Source organism: Mobula birostris, chromosome 6 (genome assembly GCF_030028105.1).
Source record: "Mobula birostris isolate sMobBir1 chromosome 6, sMobBir1.hap1, whole genome shotgun sequence".
NCBI lineage: Eukaryota > Metazoa > Chordata > Chondrichthyes > Myliobatiformes > Myliobatidae > Mobula > Mobula birostris.
The window spans coordinates 101,018,738-101,043,972 of record NC_092375.1 but is presented as its reverse complement, the minus strand read 5'-3'; the positions used below and the strand labels follow the sequence as shown (position 1 = coordinate 101,043,972).

At 46.4% G+C, this 25,235-nt stretch overlaps 1 protein-coding gene across 2 annotated transcripts in view; it reads left to right on the top strand.

Annotated features, from left to right (window-relative positions):
• The window catches only part of sema5ba (sema domain, seven thrombospondin repeats (type 1 and type 1-like), transmembrane domain (TM) and short cytoplasmic domain, (semaphorin) 5Ba), a 539,592-nt gene that overhangs the window by 494,509 nt on the left and 19,848 nt on the right, over positions 1-25,235 (top strand). For both annotated transcript variants that reach the window (XM_072260941.1, XM_072260942.1), the window contains 3 exons: positions 4,236-4,461; positions 8,887-9,105; positions 9,837-10,007. In XM_072260941.1, coding sequence (XP_072117042.1) covers positions 4,236-4,461; positions 8,887-9,105; positions 9,837-10,007 — 616 coding nt within the window. The remainder of the gene's footprint in view (positions 1-4,235; positions 4,462-8,886; positions 9,106-9,836; positions 10,008-25,235) is intronic.

Here is a 25,235-nt window from a genome sequence, read left to right as displayed (position 1 = left end):
AAAGCCTCCACTAAAACCTCTGCCATTCCTTTCAGTACCCTGGGATGCATTCCATCAGGACTAGGGTACTCATCTATCTTCAGGCCCACAAGTTTGCTCAGCACTACCTCTTTAGTGATAGCTATTGTATTGAGGTCTTCACCTCCCATCGCATCCATAGCATCTCTCGTTGACAGCAAGTTCCAGTGATCAACAACATGCTTCATAGATTGCACAACTCTGTAGGCCGACGGGCATGCACTCTGCTGTACTCTTCTATGTTATGTGCAAAAATCTTACCTCTGAGTTTGCCTTTGACACAGCTCCCCTCTCACCTTAAGCTTATGCTAACACTATCATGGGAAAATTTTTGACTATCTACTGTTTACCTTTCATAATGTTACATTCCTCTATCAAGAAACCCCTTAGCCTCATTCTCTCCAGGAAGGACAATCTCAGCCTCTCCCAATCCCAAGCTCTCCCCATAATAAATGTCATCCAATGCTGCCAACATCTTGGTCAACCCTTATTATTTTTTATCAATAGACTATAGAAAGAATTCTGTGTGGATGCATAATGGTTTGGTACAGTAACTGCTCTGTACATGACTGCAAGGAACTACAGAGAGTTGTGGACACAGCTCAGCACATCACAGGAACCAACCTCCCCTCCTTGCACCCTATGGATAATTCTTAAAACATACAAGAGATACGAATATTCAAAGTACATTTATATCAATGAATGTATGAGTTATACAACCTTGAGATTTGTTTGCTTAACAGGTAGTCGCAAAGCAAGGAGCCTGAACGAACCCAATTTAAAAAAAAGACCAACCCCAGTGCCCACAGAGAAAGAAAGAGAAAAAACACAAAACACGTCATCGAAGTGAGCAGCAATAGTGTCAGTCTGGACCAAACTGATTCCTTAGATCCAAATGCCTGGAGTAGGCCTAAAGCCTCGGTAATCAGATAATCATATTAGTGGGGCAAGTTGCCACAAAGTTGGCAGACACGAAGCACGGCAGCCAGGGGTAGTCTCACAGCCTCAGCTTCGCAGAGAGAGGAGCCCCCAGACTATCTGAGCCGGTATTTAAATTGTTCGAACTTCACACTAGGAACGGGACTCGCTGTGACGAATCATTCCAGGCCTCAGTAAAGCAGCCAACATTATCAAAGACTGGTCCTGGACACTCTCTCTTTTCCACTCTCCCATCGGGTAGAAGATGCAAAAACCTGAAAACACATCCCACCACTGTTATCAGATACTTGAACAGATCTCTTGTATAATAAGATAGACTGACAATCTACCTGGTTATGCTCTTACACTTTATCATTGACATACTTACTTATTTACTTACTGCCCATTGCACCGATAACATTTAGGGCAACAATAAAAGTCCTCCAACTCTGGCAGTATTCAGGGTGCCAGCAGCTTCCTCTTGGTTTTCAGTGCTGTCAGCCATGCAAGTCTCAGGTGGAGACTCAGGATTAATGTCACAGTCAGATGTAGGAGGAGTCTTCATTGTTGTTTCTGTAACCATTTTGATTTACCAGTTAGGGTTGCTAGCCCTGAGCTGAATGCCTGAACCTAGAGAACTGGTGGATCACTGTCAGTCTAGCTTCTACCCTTTGACCTGTTTGGCATGGTTGGCCCTACCAAGAGCCAAAGCTAGAGACCTGATTCCAGCCAACATAGATCTCCAGGTCATTGAAGCACACAAGCCTCCAAACCCTGACAAGGTTTGCATGCACTGCATGAAAAAGTTTTCAGTAACTTTTACACTTTGCACTGCATTGTTATTGTTCTTCCTTATTCCAGCTGAATGCACTGTGTAATGATCTGATCGGAATGAATAGGTATGCAAGACAAGCATCCCACTGTATCTCAGTTCACTGTGACAGTAACAAACCAGTACCAATACCAATACCTCCTCTGTGCTCTCTCCTGTACCACCACGTTCCTCCTGTAGTGTGGCGATCAGAAACCCAAGTGTGGTCTAACTAGTGTTTTGTAAAGTTGCAACATAACTTCTCAGTTTGGATATTCTGTGCCCTGATCAAACTTACTGACCTGTCCTTAGCTCATTTTTGTCTCTTAAATAAAGAGAAAAAATTACATATATGATATCTTTCATAACTTCAGTGTTTGTTCAACACTGTATTTTGAAGTGTTGTCACTGCTGTATCTAACTTTCAGTGGATCAATCCCATAAATCCCTTTCCCCGTGACTGTCTATTTTTAGAGTACATCATCTTCCCTCAAGAGCCTATCCAATTCTCACAATGAGGGAATCCATTCTTGTTTGGTTGGAGAGATTTTTGGCAATCTAATGAGAAAAGAATTACATGTCTTGATATTGGGTGCTCCTGTCATGAATTAATCAGAATCCGAATCACTGACTTATGTGATGTGAGACTTATTGTTCAGCAGCAGTGTTACAGTGTTGTTCTGTGGCAGCAGCACAGTGTAAGATTACTATGAATTTCAAAAATAAATTAATAGGGCCAAAAAGGAATAACAAGTCTGTGCTCATTTGGCAATCTGATGGTGGAGGGGAAGAGGCTGTTCCTGAGTTGTTGGGTGTAGGTTTTCAAGCTCCTATACTTCCTCCCTGATAGTAATAATGAGCAGAGGGAATATTCTAGAATTTGAGGGTCCTTGGTAATTGATGCTGGCTTCTTGAGGCACCACCTGTTGATGGTGTGGAGGGTTTTGGCCGTGATGGAAATGGCTGAGGGTTATGATCCCATGCACTGGGGCCTCTGTACCAGGCTGAGATGCAACCAGTCAGAATGCTGTCTGCCATAACTCTACAGAAATCCATAAGGAGCTTCGGTGACATACTAAATCCCCTCAAACTCCTAATGTACTTCATTAGGTGTGAGCCTGCCTTCTTTGTGAATGCATCAATATGTTGGGTTCTCTGACATGCCTCCTCCCAGGAACTTGAAGCTGCTGCCTTTCTAGTGGTGACCCTTCAATGAGTATTGGTCTGTGTTCTCCCAACTTCACCTCCCTGAAGCCCACAATCAATTCCTTTGTCTTGCTGATATTGAGTGCAACTCCACCCAACCAGTTATAAAAAATCCAAGGAGAATTGACAAGAATGTTACCTGGAGTTAAGGACTTGAGTTACAGGGAGAGGGTAGGCAGTCTCAGACTTTACTCATTTGAGTGTAGGAGACCCAGGGGTAAAATTATGTATAAAATCATGGGGCGTAGACAGGGTGAATGCACTCAGTCTTTTTTTTCCAGCGAAAGGGTATCAAAACCGAGAAGGCATCAGTTTAAGTCCAGAGGGGAAATATTCAAAAGAAACGTGAGGGGCAACTTCTTCAAGCAAAGGGTGGTGTGTAAATGGAAGGAACTACCAGAGGGAGTGGTAGAGGTAGCTGCAATAACAACATTTAAAAGACATTTGCACAGGTTCATGGATAGAAGGGTTTGGAGGGATTTGGGCCAAATGCAGGCAGATAGGACTTGCTTAGGCGGACATTATTGTCGGCATGGGTGAGTCGGGCTGAAGAGCATGCTTCCATGTTTTTCTAACTCAAAATAGATCTGAGACTTGTAGTCTCAGTGGTCATTACAGTGACACAAGTGATTCCGCAAACTCTGAGCAACATACCCAAAACCTATTCCATGCTGTATCTCAATCAATTAATCAATCAATCAATAAATAAAATGCTGGAGGAACTCACCAGGTTGGGCAGCATCTATGGAGGGAAATTGTTGACATTTCAAGTTGAGACCCTTCATCAGGACAGAACCCAGAATAAGAAGAAGGGGAGGGAAATGAAAGAAATACAGGCTGGCAGGTGATAAGTGAAACCAGGTGGGGGAGGTTGAGGTGGGTGGGTGAAGGGCAAGGGATGAAGTAAGAAGCTGGAAGGTGGAAAATGTAAAAGGCTGAAGAAGGAATCTCATTGGAAAGGACAGTGTACCATGAAAGAAATGGAAGGAGGAGGGAAACCAGAAGGAGGTGATGGGCAAGGGAGGAGTAGCAAAGAAATGATGGGATAACCAGAATGCAGAATGGAAAGAGGGGAGGGGAGTGTTAGAGAAATCGATGTCTATGCAATCGGGTTGGCAGCTACCCAGACAGAATATGAGATTTTGCTCATCCAACCTGAGTTTGGTGCATCGTGGCAGCTGTTTATTCTAGTGAAGTTTTTGGATTAGAATCATACTGAAATGTAGTGGAGGTGTGCTCAATGATTCCTCACACCTGGTCTGTTCCTTTCTCCCTCTTGCAGGAACACCGAGCCTGTAACGTGGACTCGTGTCCCGAGGTGCGCAGGAACACACCCTGGACACCCTGGATGCTGGTCAACATCAGCCAGAATGGAGCCCGTCACGAGCAACGCTTCCGCTACACCTGCCGGGCGCCGCTCTCGGACCCTCATGATCTCCAACTGGGGAAAAAGAGGGTGGACAGCCGGTTCTGCCCTGCAGATGGGAGCTCAGCCTGCCCCACTGATCGTAAGTCAACAGGGGCACTGAACCACCAATGCTCACAGTGTAGAACTGGGCTGGAGGAAGTAGAAAGCAACACACACAAAATGCTGGAGGAACACAGCAGGTCAGGCAGCATCTATGGAAATGAATAAACGGTGAGCATTTCAGATTGAGACCCTTCATCAGGACTGGAAAGGGAAGGGGAAGATGCCAGAATAAGAAGATAGGGGAAGGGAAGGAGTACAAGCTAGAAGGTGATAGGTGAAGTAAGGTGTGTGGAAGAGTGGGGAGTGAAGTAAGAAGCTGGGAGCTGGTAGGTGGAGAAGATAAAGGGCTGGAGAAGAAGGACTCTGATAGGAGAGGAGAGTAAACCATGGGAAAAAGCAAAGGAGGAAGGGCATCAGGGTGAGGAGATAGGCAGCTGAGGAGAAGAGTGGGGAAATACAACATTAATCAAGCTTAAGAGTCCAATCTTCCTTTCCCCACTTCTGTTGTCATCTGTTTGCTATGAGGTAGTGGGGTCCAGCAGGCAAGACTACTGCCCAAGATGACACAAGGGACGGTAGATGCTGGAATCTGGAGCAATCTCTGCTGGAGAAGCTCAGCAGGTCAGGCAGCACCTAGAACAGTACAGCAGAGCACAGCATTCAAAGCTCAAAATAAATTATTATCAAAGTACGTACATGTCACAATATACTATTCATTTCTTGTGGGCATTCACAGGAAAACAAAGAAATACAATAGAATCAATGAAAAACTTCACATAGAATCAATGAAAAATAAAGACTGAGACAAGCAATGACAAACTGAGCAAGCGATTAAATGAATAAACAGATTCAAAGAACATTTATTATTAAAGTATGTATGACCCTGAAATTCACCTTCCCCAAAAACCAACCCATACAAAGAAAAGCATCAAATCTCCTCTCCCGACGCACAAAAAAATCGCGCAAATGGCAACAAAAAAAAGAGTGAAAACACGGAATATAAAGGACAAAATGAAAAGGCATATTTCAGTTCAGTTCCGCTCAGTGTTCATTATCGGTAGGCTGCCTCAATTCAAAAATCAGCCAAACGTAGTAACAAAAAAAGTGATCTGAGCTAGAGCACATGATAAACCTTAATTAAAGTTCAAATCTACAATCGGAATTGACTAGACCTTGTTCTGGCATCATCTGCCAACATCAGGGGAGAGAGAGATCACTCAAAAGCAAGGATCTTCCCTTGAAACGCAAACACGAGGAATTCTGCAGATGCTGGAAATTCAAACAACACACATAAAAGTTGCTGGTGAACGCAGCAGGCCAGGCAGCATCTCTAGGAAGAGGTACAGTCGACGTTTCGGGCCGAGACCCTTCGTCAGGACTAACTGAAGGTAGAGCTAGTAAGAGATTTGAAAGTGGGAGGGGGAGGGGGAGGGGGAGATCCAAAATGATAGGAGAAGACAGGAGGAGGAGGGATGGAGCCAAGAGCTGGACAGGTGATAGGCAAAAGGGATATGAGAGGATCATGGGACGGGAGGCCCAGGGAGAAGGAAAAGGGGGAGGGCGGCAAACCCCAGAGGATGGGCAAGGGGTATTGTCAGAGGGACAAAGGGAGAAAAAGGAGGGAGAGAGAAAGAATGTGTGTATATAAATAAATAATGGATGGGGTACAAGGGGGAGGTGGGGCATTAGCAGAAGTTAGAGAAGTCAATGTTCATGCCATCTTCCCTTGAAAGCAGTGAGCAGTAGGGAGAGAGAGAGACCACCTTTCGCAGACACCTCCTCTGGCAGCAGTGAGGGAGAGGCTGGTAGACAGCACTGAACTCTCACACCCACCCCGATGATTTCAATCTTCCTCGGCACTTTAATTGGCAAGAGATGGAGTTGATCATGGGCTCACGCCCCATCTCCTGGCTTACTGGCCCCATCTCCTGGCTTGCTGGCCCCATCTCCTGGCTTGCTGGCATGCTTTGGTTGCAGACTTGTGGAGCCAGATTGCCCGAAAGGTCTGAAGTCACACTGCCAGAATATAGATAACAGGCTTGAACAGTAGCAGAACCATATCTGAAATAAAAAGATGTTAAGAACTGCCTTGAGCTGTCACCTTCTGTAGCATTGTTCACTGGTGCCATCTTCTTCCAGAATAAGCGAATTAATGGATAGATAGACAGATAGATAAATACGTACTGTACGTACATACATACGTACAGACTAAGAACAAGAGTTGTTGAATCCTTAAAAGTGAGTCCATAGGTTATAAAATCAATTTAGTGTTGTGCTGAGTGAAATTGCCCACATTGGTTCAGAAACCTGATGGTTGCAGGGTAATAACTGTTCCTGAAAATGGTGGTGTGGGACCTAAAGCTCTTGTACCTTCTTCTTAATGGTGACAATGAGAAGAAAGCATGGTCTAGATGGTGGGGTCCTTGATGATGGATGCTGATTTCTTGTGGCAGCTCTCCTTGTAAATGTGCTCAGTGGTGGGGAGGGATACATCTGTGATAGACTGAGTTGGAATCACCACTTTTTCCAGACTTTTTGGATCTTGCGTATCCATAGTAGGCTGTGATGCAACCAGTCAGGATACTCTCCACTGTGCACCTACAGAAGCCTGTCAGAGTTTCAGATGACATGCTAAATCATGCCTTCTTTGTGATGACATCTATGTGCTAGTCCCAGGATATAATACCAAGGAATTTAATGTTACAGATTCGCTCCACTTCTGATCCCCTACTGAGGACTGGCTCATGAGCTAGTTGACCCAGACTTTTGGGGAAAATGGGACAAAGCTTTTCATCTGCCTTTTGTTTATGCTTCACAAGACGCACCCCTGCCTCTTCTAATATCACTTTGTCAATGCATCCTTCTTCCTTATCTCAGAGTACCTCTGATATTTGCCCCAATCTCTCCAGTTCCTTAGCCAGCTCCACATTCAATGGGTGTAGAGAGTTTGTCAAAAGTGTCTACTGTAATAAGGGAACAGGAGAGAGGAGCTAGGTGATTATTCCCAGTGTCCTGATCAACACCTAGCCGTTAACTAGCCCAGATTAGCTGGCGACTGGAGAGACGACAGATGCTGGGACCGGAGCAAAAACAAACTGCTGGAAGAACTCAGTGGGTCAGCCAGGACCTGTGGAGAGAAATGGACAGTCAATTTTTGACAATGAGACCTTTTATTTGGACTGATATTTATCTCTCAGCACATACCATGAGACCAATTATCAATGCAGTACCTGTGTGTAAATAGCTTCTTCTGCATTTGAGTGAAGTAGTTTGTTGGCTGTCATGCCCTTTGGGATGTGCTGAAAGTGATTTGAAAAACATTAGTGATTAGTATCCACAGCATAATAGCATACGGTCAACAAACTAATCCAGCTGGATAATGGAGAAGGGACTGAGACATTCAAATTTAAGAGGTTACCCTTATTCAATGGTAAGGACCTGGTCTAGGCTTGTGAGTTCTGACTCCTGAGGATCTTCAGTATTGCCTGAACTCTTAGGAAAGAGGATCCCCACCATTTGGGCTATGCTCTCTTGTCACTGCTACCATCAGGAAGCACAGAAGCCGGAATCCCCACATCACCAGGCTCAGGAACAACTACTTTCCTACAACCATCAACTTCTCAAACCATATGAACAACCCCAGCCATACCTCAGTAATGCAACACTATATACCACCTCTTGCACTACCATAGACATATTCTTATATATTTTATGACTGTCCATTGTCTCTACGCATCATGCTGCTGAAAGCAAATTTTCGTTGTACCTGTACCTTGCTGTACTTGTGTCCATGTCAATAAACTTGACCTGAGCTCACAGAAGCTCTCATGGTGAACCTTTTCAGCATCCCCTCCAAAACATCCCCATTATGGTAGCACAACGCTTTACAGTACCAGAAGCTTGTGTTCAATTTACATCATTGTCCGTACGTTTTCCCTGTGACTGCGTGGGTTTCCTCTGGGTGCTCTGGTTTCCTCATACAGTCCAAAGATGTACTGATTGCTAGGTTAATTGGTCTTTGTAAATTATCCCATGATTAGACTACTGTTAAATTGGGAGTTGCTTGGCAGCTTGGCTTGCGGTGCTGGAAAGCCTGTTCTGTTTTATATCTCAATTAAAAAAATCTTTCCTCTAATGCAATGATCAGAGCTACACACAATACTCTAAATGTGGCCTAACTAAAGTTTTATACAGTTTTAGCAATCCATTTATTGAAAAAGTATCTGAGAACAGGAGAACAAAACAAATGTTATTTCAGATCTAAGGCAGCATTAAAATACACACACACACAATACAGAACATGAACACAAAATTAAAAAAATCACAGTCAATATCAATATGAAAACAATCCTATAAATATTCACTGCTATATACTGAAATCAGGTGGTATCTCTGGGACAGTAGCCAGTGCACCATGATATTACTTATCCTGTTACATAACCATCGTCTGTCTCCTCTGCAGATGTGATTGATGACCTTTTGAAGTTTAGCCACCAAGCTCTCCGCAGGATCAATGGTGGATGGTCAGCATGGATGCCCTGGTCATCCTGTTCCCGAGAGTGTGAGACAGGATTCCGCTCCAGGAGGAGAAGCTGCACCAACCCAGAGCCCAAGAACGGGGGGCTGCCCTGCCTGGGGTCCCCCATTGAGTACGAGAACTGTAACCAGCAACTTTGCCCAGGTAACTCAAGCTCAGAGTCCCAAGTAGGCTTTCAGAATCTCTGAACGGTTCTATTTCAGGAATACACTCAACACGATAGCCAACATGGACTATGTGGATCGAGGGGCCTGTTTCCATGCTGATGTGCTCCGTAGCTCTATGACTGTAAGCTACAAGGTGATGTTAATATACTTCAGAGACGAGTGTGTGTCATAGAGCACTATAGCACACAGATAGGCTCTTTTCCTGTCTAGTCCGTGCCGAACTGTTATTCTGCCCCTTCCCATCAACCTGCACCTTTCAGGTTGGGTAAGACCAGAACTAGAAGTTGTAGGTTGAAGGTGAAAGGTGAAATATTTAAAGGGAATCTGAGGGGGAGCTTCTTCACCCAGAGGGTGATGTGGCTGTGGAACACGATGCCAGTGGAACTGGTAAATGTGGGTTCAATTGTAACGTTTAAGAGAAATTTGGACAGCTACATAGATGAGAGTAATATAGAGGCCTGTGATCCAGGTGCACGTGGATGGGACTAGACAGAAGACCAGGTCGGCATGGATTTGATGGGCCACAGGACCTGTTTCTGTGCTGTAGTGCTGTATGACTTTAAGACAAGAATTCTTTGACAGTGTAACTCTGGAGTGGGACTTGAAGTCATGCACATGAAGCATGGCCAAGACTGAACCAAGGGTATATGGTTGTTGATACCTAGGCTTCAGGCTAAACCCTACTTTTCCTTTCAATCTTGATTACAGTTAAGGGAGCTTGGTCCTGCTGGTCACCCTGGTCCCTATGCTCTGCAACATGTGGAGGTGGACACTACCAGCGTACACGGACTTGTACGAGTCCAATGCCAGCAAACGGTGGGGACATCTGCATTGGGCTACATTCTGAGGAAGCTCTCTGCAACACTCAGGCTTGTGAAGGTGAGCTCTCTATTCGGTCTTAGGTCGATAAATTGGCTTATGATTGTCTCATGTACCAAGCTCAGTAATAAACTTTGTTTTGCACGCTGTGTATACAGACCCTTTCATTGCATCCTTGCATTGAGGTACTGTAAGAGAAATCAGAACACAGTGTAGGCAGACAGTAGAGTACAAGGCCATGATGAGGTACAGTAGGAGTCCATATTATCAATGCAAGATTTTGAAGACATATTGTTGTCTATTAACCGAGTTCTACTCCCTGATGAGCTGTCAGCAGACAGGTCTCTCTATAGCTAGTATTATCACCACTGCTCTATTGAAGTATATTAATGACTGAGATTTGGGAATATGATGTATGATATTGCTTATTTATTATTATTATTATTATCATCATCATCTTTATTTGCAGTGTTTGTTGTTTTTTGCACACTGGTGTTTTGTCCGTCCTGTTGGGTGAGGGTCTTCCATTGATTCTATTGTGTTTCTTGTATGTATTGTGACTACCCGCAAGAAAATTTACCTCAGGATTGTATATGGTGACATTTTTGTACTTTGATAATAAATTTACTTTGAACTTTGAAAATTTGTGGTAGCACCGTTGCTCAACGGTTAGCATAATGCCATTACAACACCGGTGACCCAGGTTCAGTTCCTGCTGTTGTATGTAAGGAGTTAGTATGTTCTCCCCATGAGCAAGTGGATTTCCTCTGGGTGCTCTGGATTCCTCCCACATCCCAAAGGCATACCATTTAGTAGGTTAATTGGTCACGTGTGCATTTGGCTGGTGCAGGCTCATTGGGCCAGAGCCTGTTACTGTGCTGTATTATATAAATACTGTATAATTAATACAGTAGTATCAGAGGCACAGGAAAAACATCAGGGAATACAGTCTGGTCTGGAAAGCCTCTCCCTATACAGTAAACCCTCCTTTCCTGATACCAGTTGAATGAATCTGCCCTCTGACCTTTGGTCTGAAAGTCCTCTCCTGTGTCACGTCTTCCTTTGTTTCTGTGATCATCAAAGATCAACTTTACTTGCCATTTCCAGTACATGTATTAGGAATTTGTGTTGGCATGACGTATCAAAAAATAACAACATTCAACAATTATAAAGAATAAAGAATTATATAAAAAAGTAGGAGGTTGAAAAGGTTCAAAGTTTCATTTTATCAAAGTATGTATGCAGAATACAACTCTCAAATGTGTCTTCTCCAGGTTGCCATAGAATATAGAAAACCATATAAATAATTGAAAGATATCATGAAAAGAAAAAGAAGCAAAACCTCACAAACCCCTAACATCCCTAACCCCTCCCTCGCACAATAACTAACAGATCACCCAAACCCACCAACCTGCCAATCGGCAACAAGAAAGAATTGGCAAGAATTTTAAAAAAACATTGAACTGAATAAGGCCAGAATGAACTACGGTCCCATTCATAAGTCTCAGATTTTCAATAACATCTCTGAGAGCATCAAGAACCTCCGAGGGCAGGGACTCGAACCAGCAGCCCCTCTGAGGGCAGCGACACGAACCAGCAGCCCCTCCGAGGGCAGGGACTCGAACCAGCAGCCCCTCCAAGGGCAGCAACTCAAACCAGCAGCCCCTCCGAGGGCAGTGACTCGAACCAGCAGCCCCTCCGAGGGCAGGAACTTGAAACAGTGGTCTCTCCGAGGGCAGGGACTTGAACCAGCAGCCCCTCCGAGGGCAGCGACACAAACCAGCAGCCCCTCCGAGGGCAGGGACTCGAATCAGCAGCCCCTCTGAGGGCAGGGACTCGAATCAGCAGCCCCTCCGAGGGCAGTGACTCGAACCAGCAGCCCCTCCGAGGGCAGGGACTTGAAACAGTGGTCTCTCCGAGGGCAGGGACTTGAACCAGCAGCCCCTCCGAGGGCAGGGACTCAAACCAGCAGCCCCTCTGAGGGCAGGGACTCGAACCAGCTGCCCCTCTGAGGGCAGTGACTCGAAGCAGCAGCCCCTCCGAGGGCAGCAACTCAAACCAGCAGCCCCTCCGAGGGCAGCGACTCGAACCAGCAGCCCCTCCGAGGGCAGGGACTCGAACCAGCAGACGCTCCAAGTGCAGCAACTTGAACCAGCAGCCCCTCCGAGGGCAGGGACTCGAATCAGCAGCCCCTCCGAGGGCATGGACTCGAACCAGCAGCCCCTCCAAGGGCAGCGACTCGAACCAGCAGCCCCTCCGAGGGCAGGGACTCGAACCAGCAGACGCTCCAAGTGCAGCAACTCGAACCAGCAGCCCCTCCAAGGGCAGGGACTCGAATCAGCATCCCCTCCGAGGGCATGGACTCGAACCAGCAGCCCCTCCAAGGGCAGCAACTCGAACCAGCAGCCCCTCCAAGGGCAGCGACACGAACCGGCAGCCCCTCCGAGGGAAGGAACTCGAACCAGCAGACGCTCCAAGGGCAGGGACTCGAACCAGCAGGCGCTCCAAGGGCAGGGACTTGAAACAGTGGTCTCTCCGAGGGCAGGGACTCGAATCAGCAGCCCCTCCGAGGGCATGGACTCGAACCAGCAGCCCCTCCAAGGGCAGCAACTCGAACCAGCAGCCCCTCCAAGGTTAGCGACACGAACCAGCAGCCCCTCCGAGGGAAGGGACTTGAACCAGCAGACGCTCCAAGGGCAGGGACTCGAATCAGCAGCCCCCCTGAGGGCAGGGAGTCGAACCAGCAGCCCCTCCGAGGGCAGTGACTCGAACCAGCAGCCCCTCCTAGGGCAGGGACTCAAATCAGCAGCCCCCCTGAGGGCAGGGACTCGAACCAGCAGCCCCTCCGAGGGCAGCGACACGAACCAGCAGCCCCTCCGAGGGCAGGGACTCGAACCAGCAGCCCCTCCGAGGGCAGGGATTCGAACCAGCAGACGCTCCAAGGGCAGGGACTCGAACCAGCAGACGCTCGAAGGGCAGCAACTCGAACCAGCAGCCCCTCCGAGGGCAGCGACACGAACCAGCAGCCCCTCCGAGGGCAGGGACTCGAACCAGCAGCCCCTCCGAGGGCAGCGACACGAACCAGCAGCCCCTCCGAGGGCAGGGACTCGAATCAGCAGCCCCTCCAAGGGCAGCAACTCAAACCAGCAGCCCCTCCGAGGGCAGTGACTCGAACCAGCAGCCCCTCTGAGGGCAGGGACTCGAACCAGCAGCCCCTCCGAGGGCAGGGATTCGAACCAGCAGACGCTCCAAGGGCAGGGACTCGAACCAGCAGATGCTCGAAGGGCAGCAACTCGAACCAGCAGCCCCTCCGAGGGCAGGGACTCGAATCAGCAGCCCCTCCAAGGGCAGCAACTCAAACCAGCAGCCCCTCCGAGGGCAGTGACTCGAACCAGCAGCCCCTCTGAGGGCAGGGACTTGAAACAGTGGTCTCTCCGAGGGCAGGGACTTGAACCAGCAGCCCCTCCGAGGGCAGGGACTCAACCAGCAGCCCCTCCAAGGTTAGCGTCATGAACCAGCAGCCCCTCCGAGGGAAGGGACTTGAACCAGCAGACGCTCCAAGGGCAGGGACCCGAATCAGCAGCCCCCCTGAGGGCAGGGACTCGAACCAGCAGCCCCTCCGAGGGCAGTGACTTGAACCAGCAGCCCTCCGAGGGCAGGGAGTCGAACCAGCAGCCCCTCCGAGGGCAGGGACTCGAACCAGCAGCCCCTCCGAGGGCAGTGACTCGAACCAGCGGTCCCTCAGAATGCAGCAACTCGAACCAGCAGGCTCTCCGAGGGCAGCGGCTCGAAGTACAGATACGGAATAAAATGTGCATAATTGCATAAATACCAGCAGGAATTTAATGTTTTACAATATTAAAATTAGCATTATTGAAATTGTTTAAAGTGTTTTAAGCATCTTCCTAAGAGTTTCTTCCGCAAGGCAGTTAATCTAATCAACAATTCTAGTTACCACCCTCTCACATCTCACTATTACCTCAGACACTGCATTGCACTGTAAACATTTTCAAGAAAAAGACTTGAAAGACCTTTGAGCGGAGTTTGATGGCTCTGGGCCTGTACTCACTGGAGTTCAGAAGAATGAGAGGGGATCTCTTTGAAACCTGTCAAATATTGAAAGTCCATGTGGATGTGGAGAGACTGTTTCCTGTAGTGGGGGTTGGGTGGGATGAGTGTTCTGAGAGCAAAGGGCTCTGCTTCAGAATGGAAGGACATCTGTTTAGAACAGAGATGAGGAGAACTTTCTTTAGCCAGAGGATGGTGAATCTGTGGAATTCATTGCCACGGATGACTGTGGAGGCCAAGTCACGGAGTGTATTTAAAGCAGCAGTTGATAGGTTCCTGATTAGTAAGGGTGTCAAAAGTTATGGGGAAGAGGCAGGAAAGTGCAGTTGAGAGGAATAATAAATCAACCATAATGGAATGGCAGAGCAGACTCAGCGGGCTGAATGGCCTAATTTTGCTCCTATGTCTTAGATGTTTCGGTCTAAGCAGAGTACAATGTCTCCTGGTCTAGGAATGCTCTAAGTAGTCTGGAGACACAAGGATCTACAGAAGCTGGTATATGTCTCAGTAAACAATCTGCTCGAGTGGGTCGAGGAGCACACATGGGGAGGAGAGGAAGAGGTCATGGTGCAGGGTTTCAACCCAAAGACTCCATAATTCCTTTCTTCCTACAGATTCTACTCCATGTGCTCAGTTCCTCCGCAAGACTGTTTTACCCTTCAGGCAGTCATTCAGGTCACTACAGATTCTTCATCTGAGGAGGAACACTTGTTACACTTGTTGGATGGGCTGTAGAATTGTTATTTTTCTTGTAGTTTAACTTTGTTATGCTTATTTGTATTTTTATATTATCACCTCCAGTATATTCATTAAGTTTCCCTGTGGGTACAATTGCCTCTGTATTTTTCTGGAAACTTCTTAGTTACAGTGGCGAGTGTCATAGTCCTTGAATCTGGCTATCTGATTGGTTAACTGTGATCAATGGAGTTTCTATTATCTCAAAGTCCGAAGTAAATTTATTATGAAAGTACACATATGTCACCATATACGACCCCAAGATACATTTTCTTGCGGCATTCACACGAAATATGAAGAAACACAATAGAATCAATGAAAAGTACACACAAACATAAACAGACAAACAATCAAGGTGCAAAATAATACAAATTGTGCAAATACAGAACAAATAATAAATAAATGAATGAATGAATGAATAAATAAACAAATATGTTGAAAACATGAGTTGTGGACCACTTGAAAGTGAGTCTATAGGTTGTGGAATCCATTCAGTGTTGAGGTGAATGAAGTTATCCATGTTGGTTCAGGAGCCCGATGGTCTGCTTTAAGAAGACCACACTACATTTTTAGTCTGCTCTTCTCCTCCCTTTGTTCTCTCTCTCTATGCTTTGTCCTTTCTTAGCTCTTGTCACAATTAATAGAACAATCATAGGTAACAAGTTTTAGATTATTAGATTAGATTATAGTCATAGTCATAGTCATAGTCATACTTTATTGATCCCGGGGGAAATTAGTTTTCGTTACAGTTGCACCATAAATAATAAATAATAATAAAACAATAAATAGTTATATAGTAATATGTAAATTATGCCAGGAAATAAGTCCAGGACCAGCCTATTGGCTCAGCGTGTCTGACCCTCCAAGGGAGGAGCTGTAAAATTTGATGGCCACAGGCAGGAATGACTTCCTATGACGCTCTGTGCTGCATCTCGGAGGAATGAGTCTCTGGCTGAATGTACTCCTGTGCCCAACCAGTACATTATGTGGTGGATGGGAGACATTGTCCAAGATGACATTCAACTTGGACAGCATCCTCTTTTCAGACACCACCGTCAGAGAGTCCAGTTCCATCCCCACAACATCACTGGCCTTACGAATGAGTTTGTTGATTCTGTTGGTGTCTGCTACCCTCACCCTGCTGCCCCAGCACACAACAGCAAACATGATAGCACTGGCCACCACAGACTCATAGAACATCCTCAGCATCGTCCGGCAGATGTTAAAGGACCTCAGTCTCCTCAGGAAAAATAGAGACGGCTCTGACCCTTCTTGTAGACAGCCTCAGTGTTCTTTGACCAGTCCAGTTTATTGTCAATTTGTTTCCCCAGGTATTTGTAATCCTCCACCATGTCCACCCTGACCCCCTGGATGGAAACAGGGGTCACCGGTACCTTAGCTCTCCTCAGGTCTACCACCAGCTCCTTAGTCTTTTTCACATTAAGCTGCAGATAATTCTGCTCACACCATATTGTTTACAATATATATTAATGACTTGGATGAGGGAATTAAATGCAGCATCTCCAAGTTTGCGGATGACACGAAGCTGGGCAGCAGTGTTAGCTGTGAGGAGGATGCTAAGAGGATGCAGGGTGACTTGGATAGGTTAGATGAGTGGGCAAATTCATGGCAGATGCAATTTAATGTGGATAAATGTGAAGTTATCCACTTTGGTGGCAAAAACAGGAAAACAGATTATTATCTGAATGGTGGCCAATTAGGAAAAGGGGAGGTGCAACGAGACCTGGGTGTCATTATACACCAGTCATTGAAAGTGGGCATGCAGGTACAGCAGGCGGTGAAAAAGGCGAATGGTATGCTGGCATTTATAGCGAGAGGATTCGAGTACAGGAGCAGGGAGGTACTACTGCAGTTGTACAAGGCCTTGGTGAGACCACACCTGGAGTATTGTGTGCAGTTTTGGTCCCCTAATCTGAGGAAAGACATCCTTGCCATAGAGGGAGTACAAAGAAGGTTCACCAGATTGATTCCTGGGATGGCAGGACTTTCACATGATGAAAGACTGGATCAACTAGGCTTATACTCGTTGGAATTTAGAAGATTGAGGGGGGATCTGATAGAAACGTATAAAATCCTAAAGGGATTGGACAGGCTAGATGCAGGAAGATTGTTCCCGAAGTTGGGGAAGTCCAGAATGAGGGGTCACAGTTTGAGGATAAAGGGGAAGCCTTTTAGGACCGAGATTAGGAAAAACTTCTTCACACAGAGAGTGGTGAATCTGTGGAATTCTCTGCCACAGGAAACAGTTGAGGCCAGTTCATTGGCTATATTTAAGAGGGAGTTAGATATGGCCCTTGTGGCTAAAGGGATCGGGGGTATGGAGGGAAGGCTGGTACACGGTTCTGAGTTGGATGATCAGCCATGATCATACTGAATGGCGGTGCAGGCTTGAAGGGCCGAATGGCCTACTCCTGCACCTATTTTCTATGTTTCTATGTGACAAAGTTTCCTACCGTAGCCCTGTACTCAGCCTCATCTCCCTTGCTGATGCATCCAACAATGGCAGAGTCATCAGAAGACTTCTGAAGATGACAAGACTCTGTGCAGTAGTTGAAGTCCAAGGTGTAAATGGTGAAGAGAAAGGGAGACAAGACAGTCCCCTGTGGAGCCCCAGTGCTGCTGATCACTCTGTCGGGCACACAGTGTTGCAAGCACAGGTACTGTGGTCTGCCAGTCAGGTAATCAAGAATCCATGACACCAGGAAAGCATCCACCTGCATCGCTGTCAGCTTCTCCGCCAGCAGAGCAGGGTGGATGGTGGAGAAGTCAAAAAACATGACCCTCACAGTGCTCACTGGCTTGTCCAGGTGGGCATAGACACGGTTCAGCAGGTAGATGATGGCATCCTCAATTCCTAGTCGGGGCTGGTAGGTGAACTGGAGGGGACCTAAGTGTGGCCTGACCATAGGCTGGAGCAGCTGCAGAACAAGTCTCTCCAGGGTCTTCATGATGTGGGAGGTCAATGCCACCGGTCTGTAGTCATTGAGACCGCTGGGGCGCGGTGTCTTCGGCACAGGGACGAGGCAGGATGTCTTCCACAGCGCAGGAACCCTCTGGAGCCTCAGGCTCGGGTTGAATACAGGCGAAGTACTCCACATAGCTGAGGGGTACCGGCTTTGAGCACCCTGGTACTGAAACCATCTGGTCCTGCAGCCTTGCTTGGGTTGAGACGTTTCAGCTGTCTTCTCACCTGTTCAACTGTGAAGCCCACCGTGGTGGTTTCGTGTGGGGAAGGGGTATAGTCATGAGAGCAGGGTGGGGGACTGTGAGGAGGGGTAGGGGGGAGAGTGGAATATGTGTTACTTGGGGGCCGACAACAGATGACTCATGTGTGGGATGGGCAGGGGTCACAGTGTCAAATCTGTTAAAGAACAGGTTAAGTTCATTGGCCCTGTCCACACTGCCTTCAGCTCCTCTGTTGCTAGTTTGCCAGAACCCAGTGATGGTCCTCATCCCCCTCCAGACCTCTCTCATGTTGTTCTGCTGGAGTTTTGCACTCAAGCTTCCTCCTGTACCTGTCTTTAGCCTCTCTGATCCTGGCTTTCAGGTCCCTCTGTATTGCCCTCAGCTCCTCCCTATTTCCATCTCTAAACGCCCTCTTTTTAGCGTTCAGGATGTCCTTAATGTCCTTTGTCACCCATGGCTTGTTATTTGAATAACAAAGGACAGTTCTTGTCGGAACATTGCAGTCCACACAGAAGTTGATGTAATCAGTGATGCACTCTGTGAACCCATCAATATCCTCTCCATGTGGCTCACAGAGTGCCTGCCAGTCTGTCACCTCAAAACAACCCTGGAGCGCCTCATAAGCCTCCTCCGACCATTTACTCACTGTCCTTGAGGTTGCCGGTTTACTCTTCACCAGAGGCACGTAGCAGGGTTTTAGATGCACCAGGTTGTGATCTGACCTTCCCAGTGGGGGTAGGAGAGAGGAGCTGTATGCATCCTTAACGTTAGCATACATCAAATCCAGAGTCCTCTCCCCTCTGGTTGTACAGCTCACATACTGCATGAGGTTGGGCAGCGTTCTAGCCATGGTAACATGGTTGAAGTCACCCGAGATGGTAATGAGGGCACTCGGGTGCTGGGTTTGTAATCTGGCTATGATGGTGTAAATGATGTTACACGCCGACGTCGGGTTGGCAGAGGGAGGGATGTACACAACAACCACAATTGCATGCGAGGTTTCCCTTGGCAAATAATATGGCCGGAGTCCAACAGCAAAAAGTTCAATATCCGGGCTACAAACACGTTCCTTGATCGTAATATGCCCAGGATTGCACCATCTGTTGTTTACCAGAACCGCAAGCCCCCCTCCTTTACACTTACTGCTGTCAGTGCAATTCCGGTCAGCTTGAATGGTCTGGAAGCCCTCTATAGAAACACTTTGATTAGGTATGTTCTCGTGCAGCCACGTTTCAGTAAAACACATGACACTGCTCTCCTGAAATGTTCTCTGACTCCTGACAAACGCCATCAATTCATCCATTTAATTCCCCAGCGATCTCACATTTCCCATGATGAGAGAGGGGAGACACGGCTTATAACTTCTCTTCTCCATAAGCCTCTGTTGTCTCGACCCGGTCCCCTTCCTTCGCCTTTTTGATCCCCCTCTGCATCCTCTGTGTGTTTTTCTCCAGATTTCAGCTGGGATGTCCACTGCTCTGTTCGCTAAGCCGGCCAGCATGAGCGCAATCAGCTGGTCCCTGGAATAAACAATGCAGCCAAATTGCTGCCACGCTAACGAGACGTGTCCGAATGTAACTATTTCCAGTGCTAAAAAATCAAATAAAACTCTCTCCACCAGCATGTTAGAGAGGGTGCAGCTTCAACGTGTTACCATAAGAAAAAAATATAACGAATAACCTAAGTTAAGAAGTTTAAAAAGTAAGAAACTAAACAGAGCAACTGTAACAGGCTGCATGCACGAATGGCGCATGCGCACTTTGAAGACATGCCGTCCTCTTTTATTGTCATTTAGTAATGCATGCATTAAGAAATGATACAATATTTCTTCCAATGTGATACCACAAAACACAGGACAGACCACGACTGAAAAAACTAACAAAACCACATAATTATAACATATAGTTACAACAGTGCAACAATACCATAACTTGATGAAGAAGTCCATGAGCACATAAAAAGTTCAAAGTCTCTCAAATGTCCCACATCTCACGCAGACGGGAGAAGGAAGAAAAACTCTCCCTGCCATGCCGACCAGTCTGACTCTGGGTCATCCGAAAACTTCGAGCCTCCGATCAGCTCTCCGACACCGAGTACTGAGCGCCATCACTGTCCAAACGATTCGACCTCAATCTCAGTCGCCAACAGCAGGCAAAGCCAGGGATTTTAAGGCCTTCTCTCCAGAAGATTCCCGACAATGCAGTAACAACAGCAGCGAACTGGCGTTTCAGAAATTTCTCCAGGTGTTCCTCTGTGCTTTCACATCTATCTCCATCAAATGAGAATTGTCTACAGCCCCTATTTAACGGATATGATATCAATTTTCACCGGAGGGCTGCGTATGCGTGGTGCGCTGCTCTCTCTCCTCCCGCATATTATGCCTCATTTTTGATTTCTGAAGAACCCTTTGGTGTGCAAAGCCATCATGGGCCAGCACAGTAGCATTATTGCCGATGTGTCAGTCTAGGTAACCTGTGCTCCAGTCTCTCAAGTGGGTCTTGAACTCCCAGCTGTCCAACTCAGCAAAATCCTTTCCCAATCTGAACTGCTATCGCTACTTGTCACAGTGTTAAGGTTTAATCAAAGGATAAAATTAAACACCTCTGGATTGGAATTAAACACCTCATGAGGAGTGTGATTCTCCTATGTATGTGATCAGTCCCCAGTGCAACTCTTTCTCAACACTGGTATCACAACCAGCCTATTATTGTCTCACCTTAACTTTTCCAACCAAATTACAGTATTTCGTATAAGGAATTTTCATACAACAAGGGGCAAGAAGACTGATCAGTTTTAACCCTTGCTCACCGATGTCAGTTTTCCTCTTGTCCTCTCTGACAGGACTGGGGAAGTTTTTACTCACATGCAAGATGCTGAAGGGACTCATCAGGTCGGGTGAAATCTATGGAGGGGAATGAACAGTCAGTGTTGCTGGTTGAGACCCTTCACCTAGACTGGAAATAAAGAGACAAGATAACCTGTATTGGAGGAAATGGGTGGTACAAGAACTGGCAGATGATCCAGCTGAGGAGGGGTGATAGGCAGAGGGGAGAGTGGGATTAGTGACAGAGGCTGAGAGCAACACTCCCTCTCATTTATTTTACAGAGGCATGGGCCAACCATTGCTCTGAGCAGGAAATTGTAAACAGCCTGAAAACTGCATGGAACATTGAATGTTTAAATGTTAAGAAAATTCCAGCTGTGTGCCAACAAAGGCTATGTGCACGGGGGCATTTCTGTTACTGTGCAGCTGCACAGCTTTGAGGGTACAACGGCTGAGAGGTGATCGGTGGAGGTGATGAAGATGATGAAATCTGATAGGAAAGGAAGGTGGAACATGGAATAAAATAAGGGAAGTCATAAGGAGAGATGGGAACAGAGGGCGAGGGGACACAGTGGGAGGAGTGTGTGGGTGATGCGCTGATGAAGCCGATCGGGTAGGGGAAAGAAACATGATTATTGTGGGTGGGGGTGAGTATGGGGGGAACAAGATAGAATTCAGTGTGCACACTGATTGGTTTGTAGACTACACAGGTGGAATATGAGATAAAGAGTTCTTCCATCATATTGTGTTCTACTCCAGATTCTAGCATCTGCAGTCTTGTTATTACCATCAGACCAGAATCAGCTTCTTAAGTGACATGAAATGTATTGTTTTGTGGCAGCAGTACAGTGCTAAGACATAAAACTACTTTAAATTACAAAATAAATGCAGTAGATAGTACAAATGAGGTAGTGTTTGGTGATTCATGGACATTTAGAAATCTGATGGTGGAGGGGAAGAAGCGGCTCCTGAACAAGTGTGGTCTTCAGGCTCCTCTACCTTCTCCCCTATGGTAGTAATGAGAAGAGGGATAGTGAGGGTCCTTAATGATGGATGCCACCTTCTTGAGGTAAAACATCTTTAAGATGTCCTCAATGTTATTGAGGCTTGTGCCCATGATGGAGTGGTTGACTCCAGAAGAACATAAGAACTAGAAGCAGGCTTAGACGATCTGCTATTCAATTAGATCAGGGCTGACTTGGTTGTTGGATCAGCTCCACCAACTTGCCTTTTTCCCATAACCCTTAATTCTCCTGTGGTCGTGTAGTGGTTAGCGTAAGTATTAACAGCACTAGCTCTAAGATTATCGTCACAGCGGCCGTCGTCAGGTTGGACAGAGTCAGAGTGGTGATCTTGAGGCTTTTGCTCTTCATGGCTCCAACAAATAAAGGCTTCAGTCAGAGGAAGCAAAGGAAGGAAAAGCTCAAGGTTAGGTTTCTTCCCTTCCCTTCTTTATATCTGCTCAACTAGCACAGGAGAGATGCCAGGCAGGATAGTGGAATGCTCCTCTTATGGGATGTGGGAAGGCAGGGAGACCTCCAGTGTTCCTGCGAGAAGTGCATGCAGATGTAGCTTCTAACAATCCACATTAAGGAGTTGTAGCTGGAATTGGATGGACTCTGAATCATTCAGGAGGCTGAGGGGGTGATAGACAGGATGTATAGAGAGGTAGTTACACCTAAGGTGCAGGACACAAGAGATTGGGTGACAGTCAGGAAGGGGAAAGGGGTTAAGGAGCCAGTGCAGAGTGTCCCTGTGGCCATCCCCCTCAACAACAGGTTTTCCCACTTTGGATGCAGTTGGGGGGGTTGAGCTAACAGAGAAATGTCACAGTGGTCGGGTGTCTGGCACTGAGTCTGCCTCTGTGACTCAGAAGGAAGGGGGGAGATGAGGCATGCTGTGGTGATAGGGGATTTGTTAGAGGAATGGACAGGAGGTACTGTAGGCGAGAACGAGATGGTATGTTGTCTCCCGGGCGCCAGGGTCCGGGATATCTCAGATCAAGTCCTCAGTATTCTTTAGTGGGAGGGTGAACAGTCAGAAGTCATGGTCCATGACATGGGTAGGACGAGTGATGAGGTTCTGCTTAGGCAGTTTAGGGTGCTAAGTTAATGGGCAGGACCTCCAAGATTGTGATCTCCAGTCTTGCTAACCATGCCACATGCTAGTGAAGACAGAACTAGGAAGATTATACAGTTTGATACATAGCTAAGGAGTTGGTGTAGGAGGGAGGGCATAAGATTTTTGGATCATTGGGCTCTCTTCCAGGGAAGGTGGGACCTGTACAGAAGGTACAGTTTGCACCTGAACTGGAGGGGGACTAATATCCTAGCGGGAAAGTTTGTTAATGCTGCATAGTGGGGTTTGAAATAGAGTTGCGGGGGGATGGGAAACCAGAGTGCCAGAACAGTTTGTGGAGAGGTTATGGAGGCAGATGTTGGTAAGACCTCAGTCAAAATTAGGAATCAAAAGATTGAGCATGGTGTGATGAGTGTCTTGAGCAAGAAGTATCGTAGGGAAGGTGGATGATAGAACTGAAGATGAGGCAGCTGGTTTACAAACAGAGGCAATGTATAGTGAGGAGAGGCTAATGATAGGGCAAAATTGCAGTCAACAGGATGAGTTGCAACATAAAAGGCGGACAACATTGAAAAGGGTGAATATAGGACTGAGGTGTTATATTTGAATGCGCGTAGTATATGGAATACTGTAGACTAGGGGTCGCCAACTCATCAATTGCGATCGACCGGTCGATCTTTGAGACTTTCCCAGTAGATCCCGAAAAAAATCTAAAATAAATACACAAATACTGTTGTAATGTGAGCATTATAAAAATAAGTAATACTAATTAGGATAATGGTAATGTAGCAATACTTTTGCTACAAAGCTGTTTGTAAAGAGAGATTGTTTCCAGGTTGCGGGGTTTTAGTTCCGTTCTTTCTGCCCAGTGCGTATGTGTGTAGCACCCCCGTCGTGAACTGCGTTTTCAGCGTAGCTTGTGCTGCATCAAAGTGACCAATTAAATTAGATATGCAGTGGTCCCCAACCACCGGGCCGCGAAGCATGCAGCGGTACAGCGGTAGTCAGAACACACCCAGCACATCTTTAAGAAAAAAGCTGAAATAAACAAGCTAATTAATTAGGTGCCTCCCAGCACGTAAATGTCGGCCCGGATCAGAGGTGATGGCCGATTGCAATTAGCTTGTTTATTTCGGTTTCTTTTCTTAAAGATGTGCTGAGTGCATTCCGGCCTCCGCTGTACCACTGCATTCTTCGTGGCCCGGAGGTTGGGGGCCACTGGATAAGAGTACAGACTGTCGCAAACATCAATATACGGCACTTGCTTATGATATCCTGATAGCATGGTGGAGGCTCCACGAAAGAAGGCGAAAACATACAAATTCCATTCAGAATGGGAAGAGGAATTTCTATTTACGTCGGTGAAAGACAAGTGTGTATGTATGTTGTGCCACCAAACACAAGCACTGACGAAAAGAGGGAATCTGGAGTGGTACCACAACACCAACCATCAGAAATTTAAAGACACCAAAGAAGGCAATTCATGCCAGGAAAGTTGAGGAGTTGAAATCAGGGTTGAAGGCCCAGCAATCGTTTTTCATAAAACATGCTGCTCAAGATAAGGCTGCTATTGAAGCATCATTTCATGTAAGTCACCTTTTGGCTAAACACAAGAAGCCTTTTACAGATAGCGATTTATTCATGGAAGCAATGGCTATTACTGCAGAGACTGTTTTTAATGTCTTTAAAAACAAAAATGACATCACAACCGCAATACGTAATATTCCGCTTGGCCCTGCAACAGTGACAAGGAGGGTAGAGTCACTGTCAGAGGACGTGAATATTTTTCACTACAATTCGATGAATCCCTGGATGTAATGCAAACAGCTCAGCTTGTTGTATTTGTCAGAATGGCTTTCCAGGATTTTACAACAAAGGAGGACTTCCTCACTCTTTTGCAGAACGAGAGGTGAGGATATTTACAATGAGTTTAAAAAATATGCCTGTGAAAATGACAACCCCATTCATAAACTGGTGGCAGTTACTACTGATGGGGCCCAGCAATAGTTGGTTTCATAGCACTAAAAGTCAGTGCCTACTTCGGGTTAACTTATCTATGTGAAATTGCATTTTCACAGATGAAAAATTATTAAATCTAAATACAGGAGCTGTCTTACTGACAGACACCTCACAGACTGTCTCACACTGGCTGTCTGTAGTTATGAGCCAAATTTCTGGGAACTAGCAATAAGTATTCAGCCCCAGTCATCACACTGAGTGCAACAGTTAATTTTTATTCATTTATTTTTCGTGTTGAAATAAAATTAAATAATGAAACTTAGAATTAAATGTGTGAAGTATTGTAATATTCTTAAAGAAAGATATGCTAGTTATAGTCGCAAACACGAGGAATTCTGCAGATACTGGAAATTCAA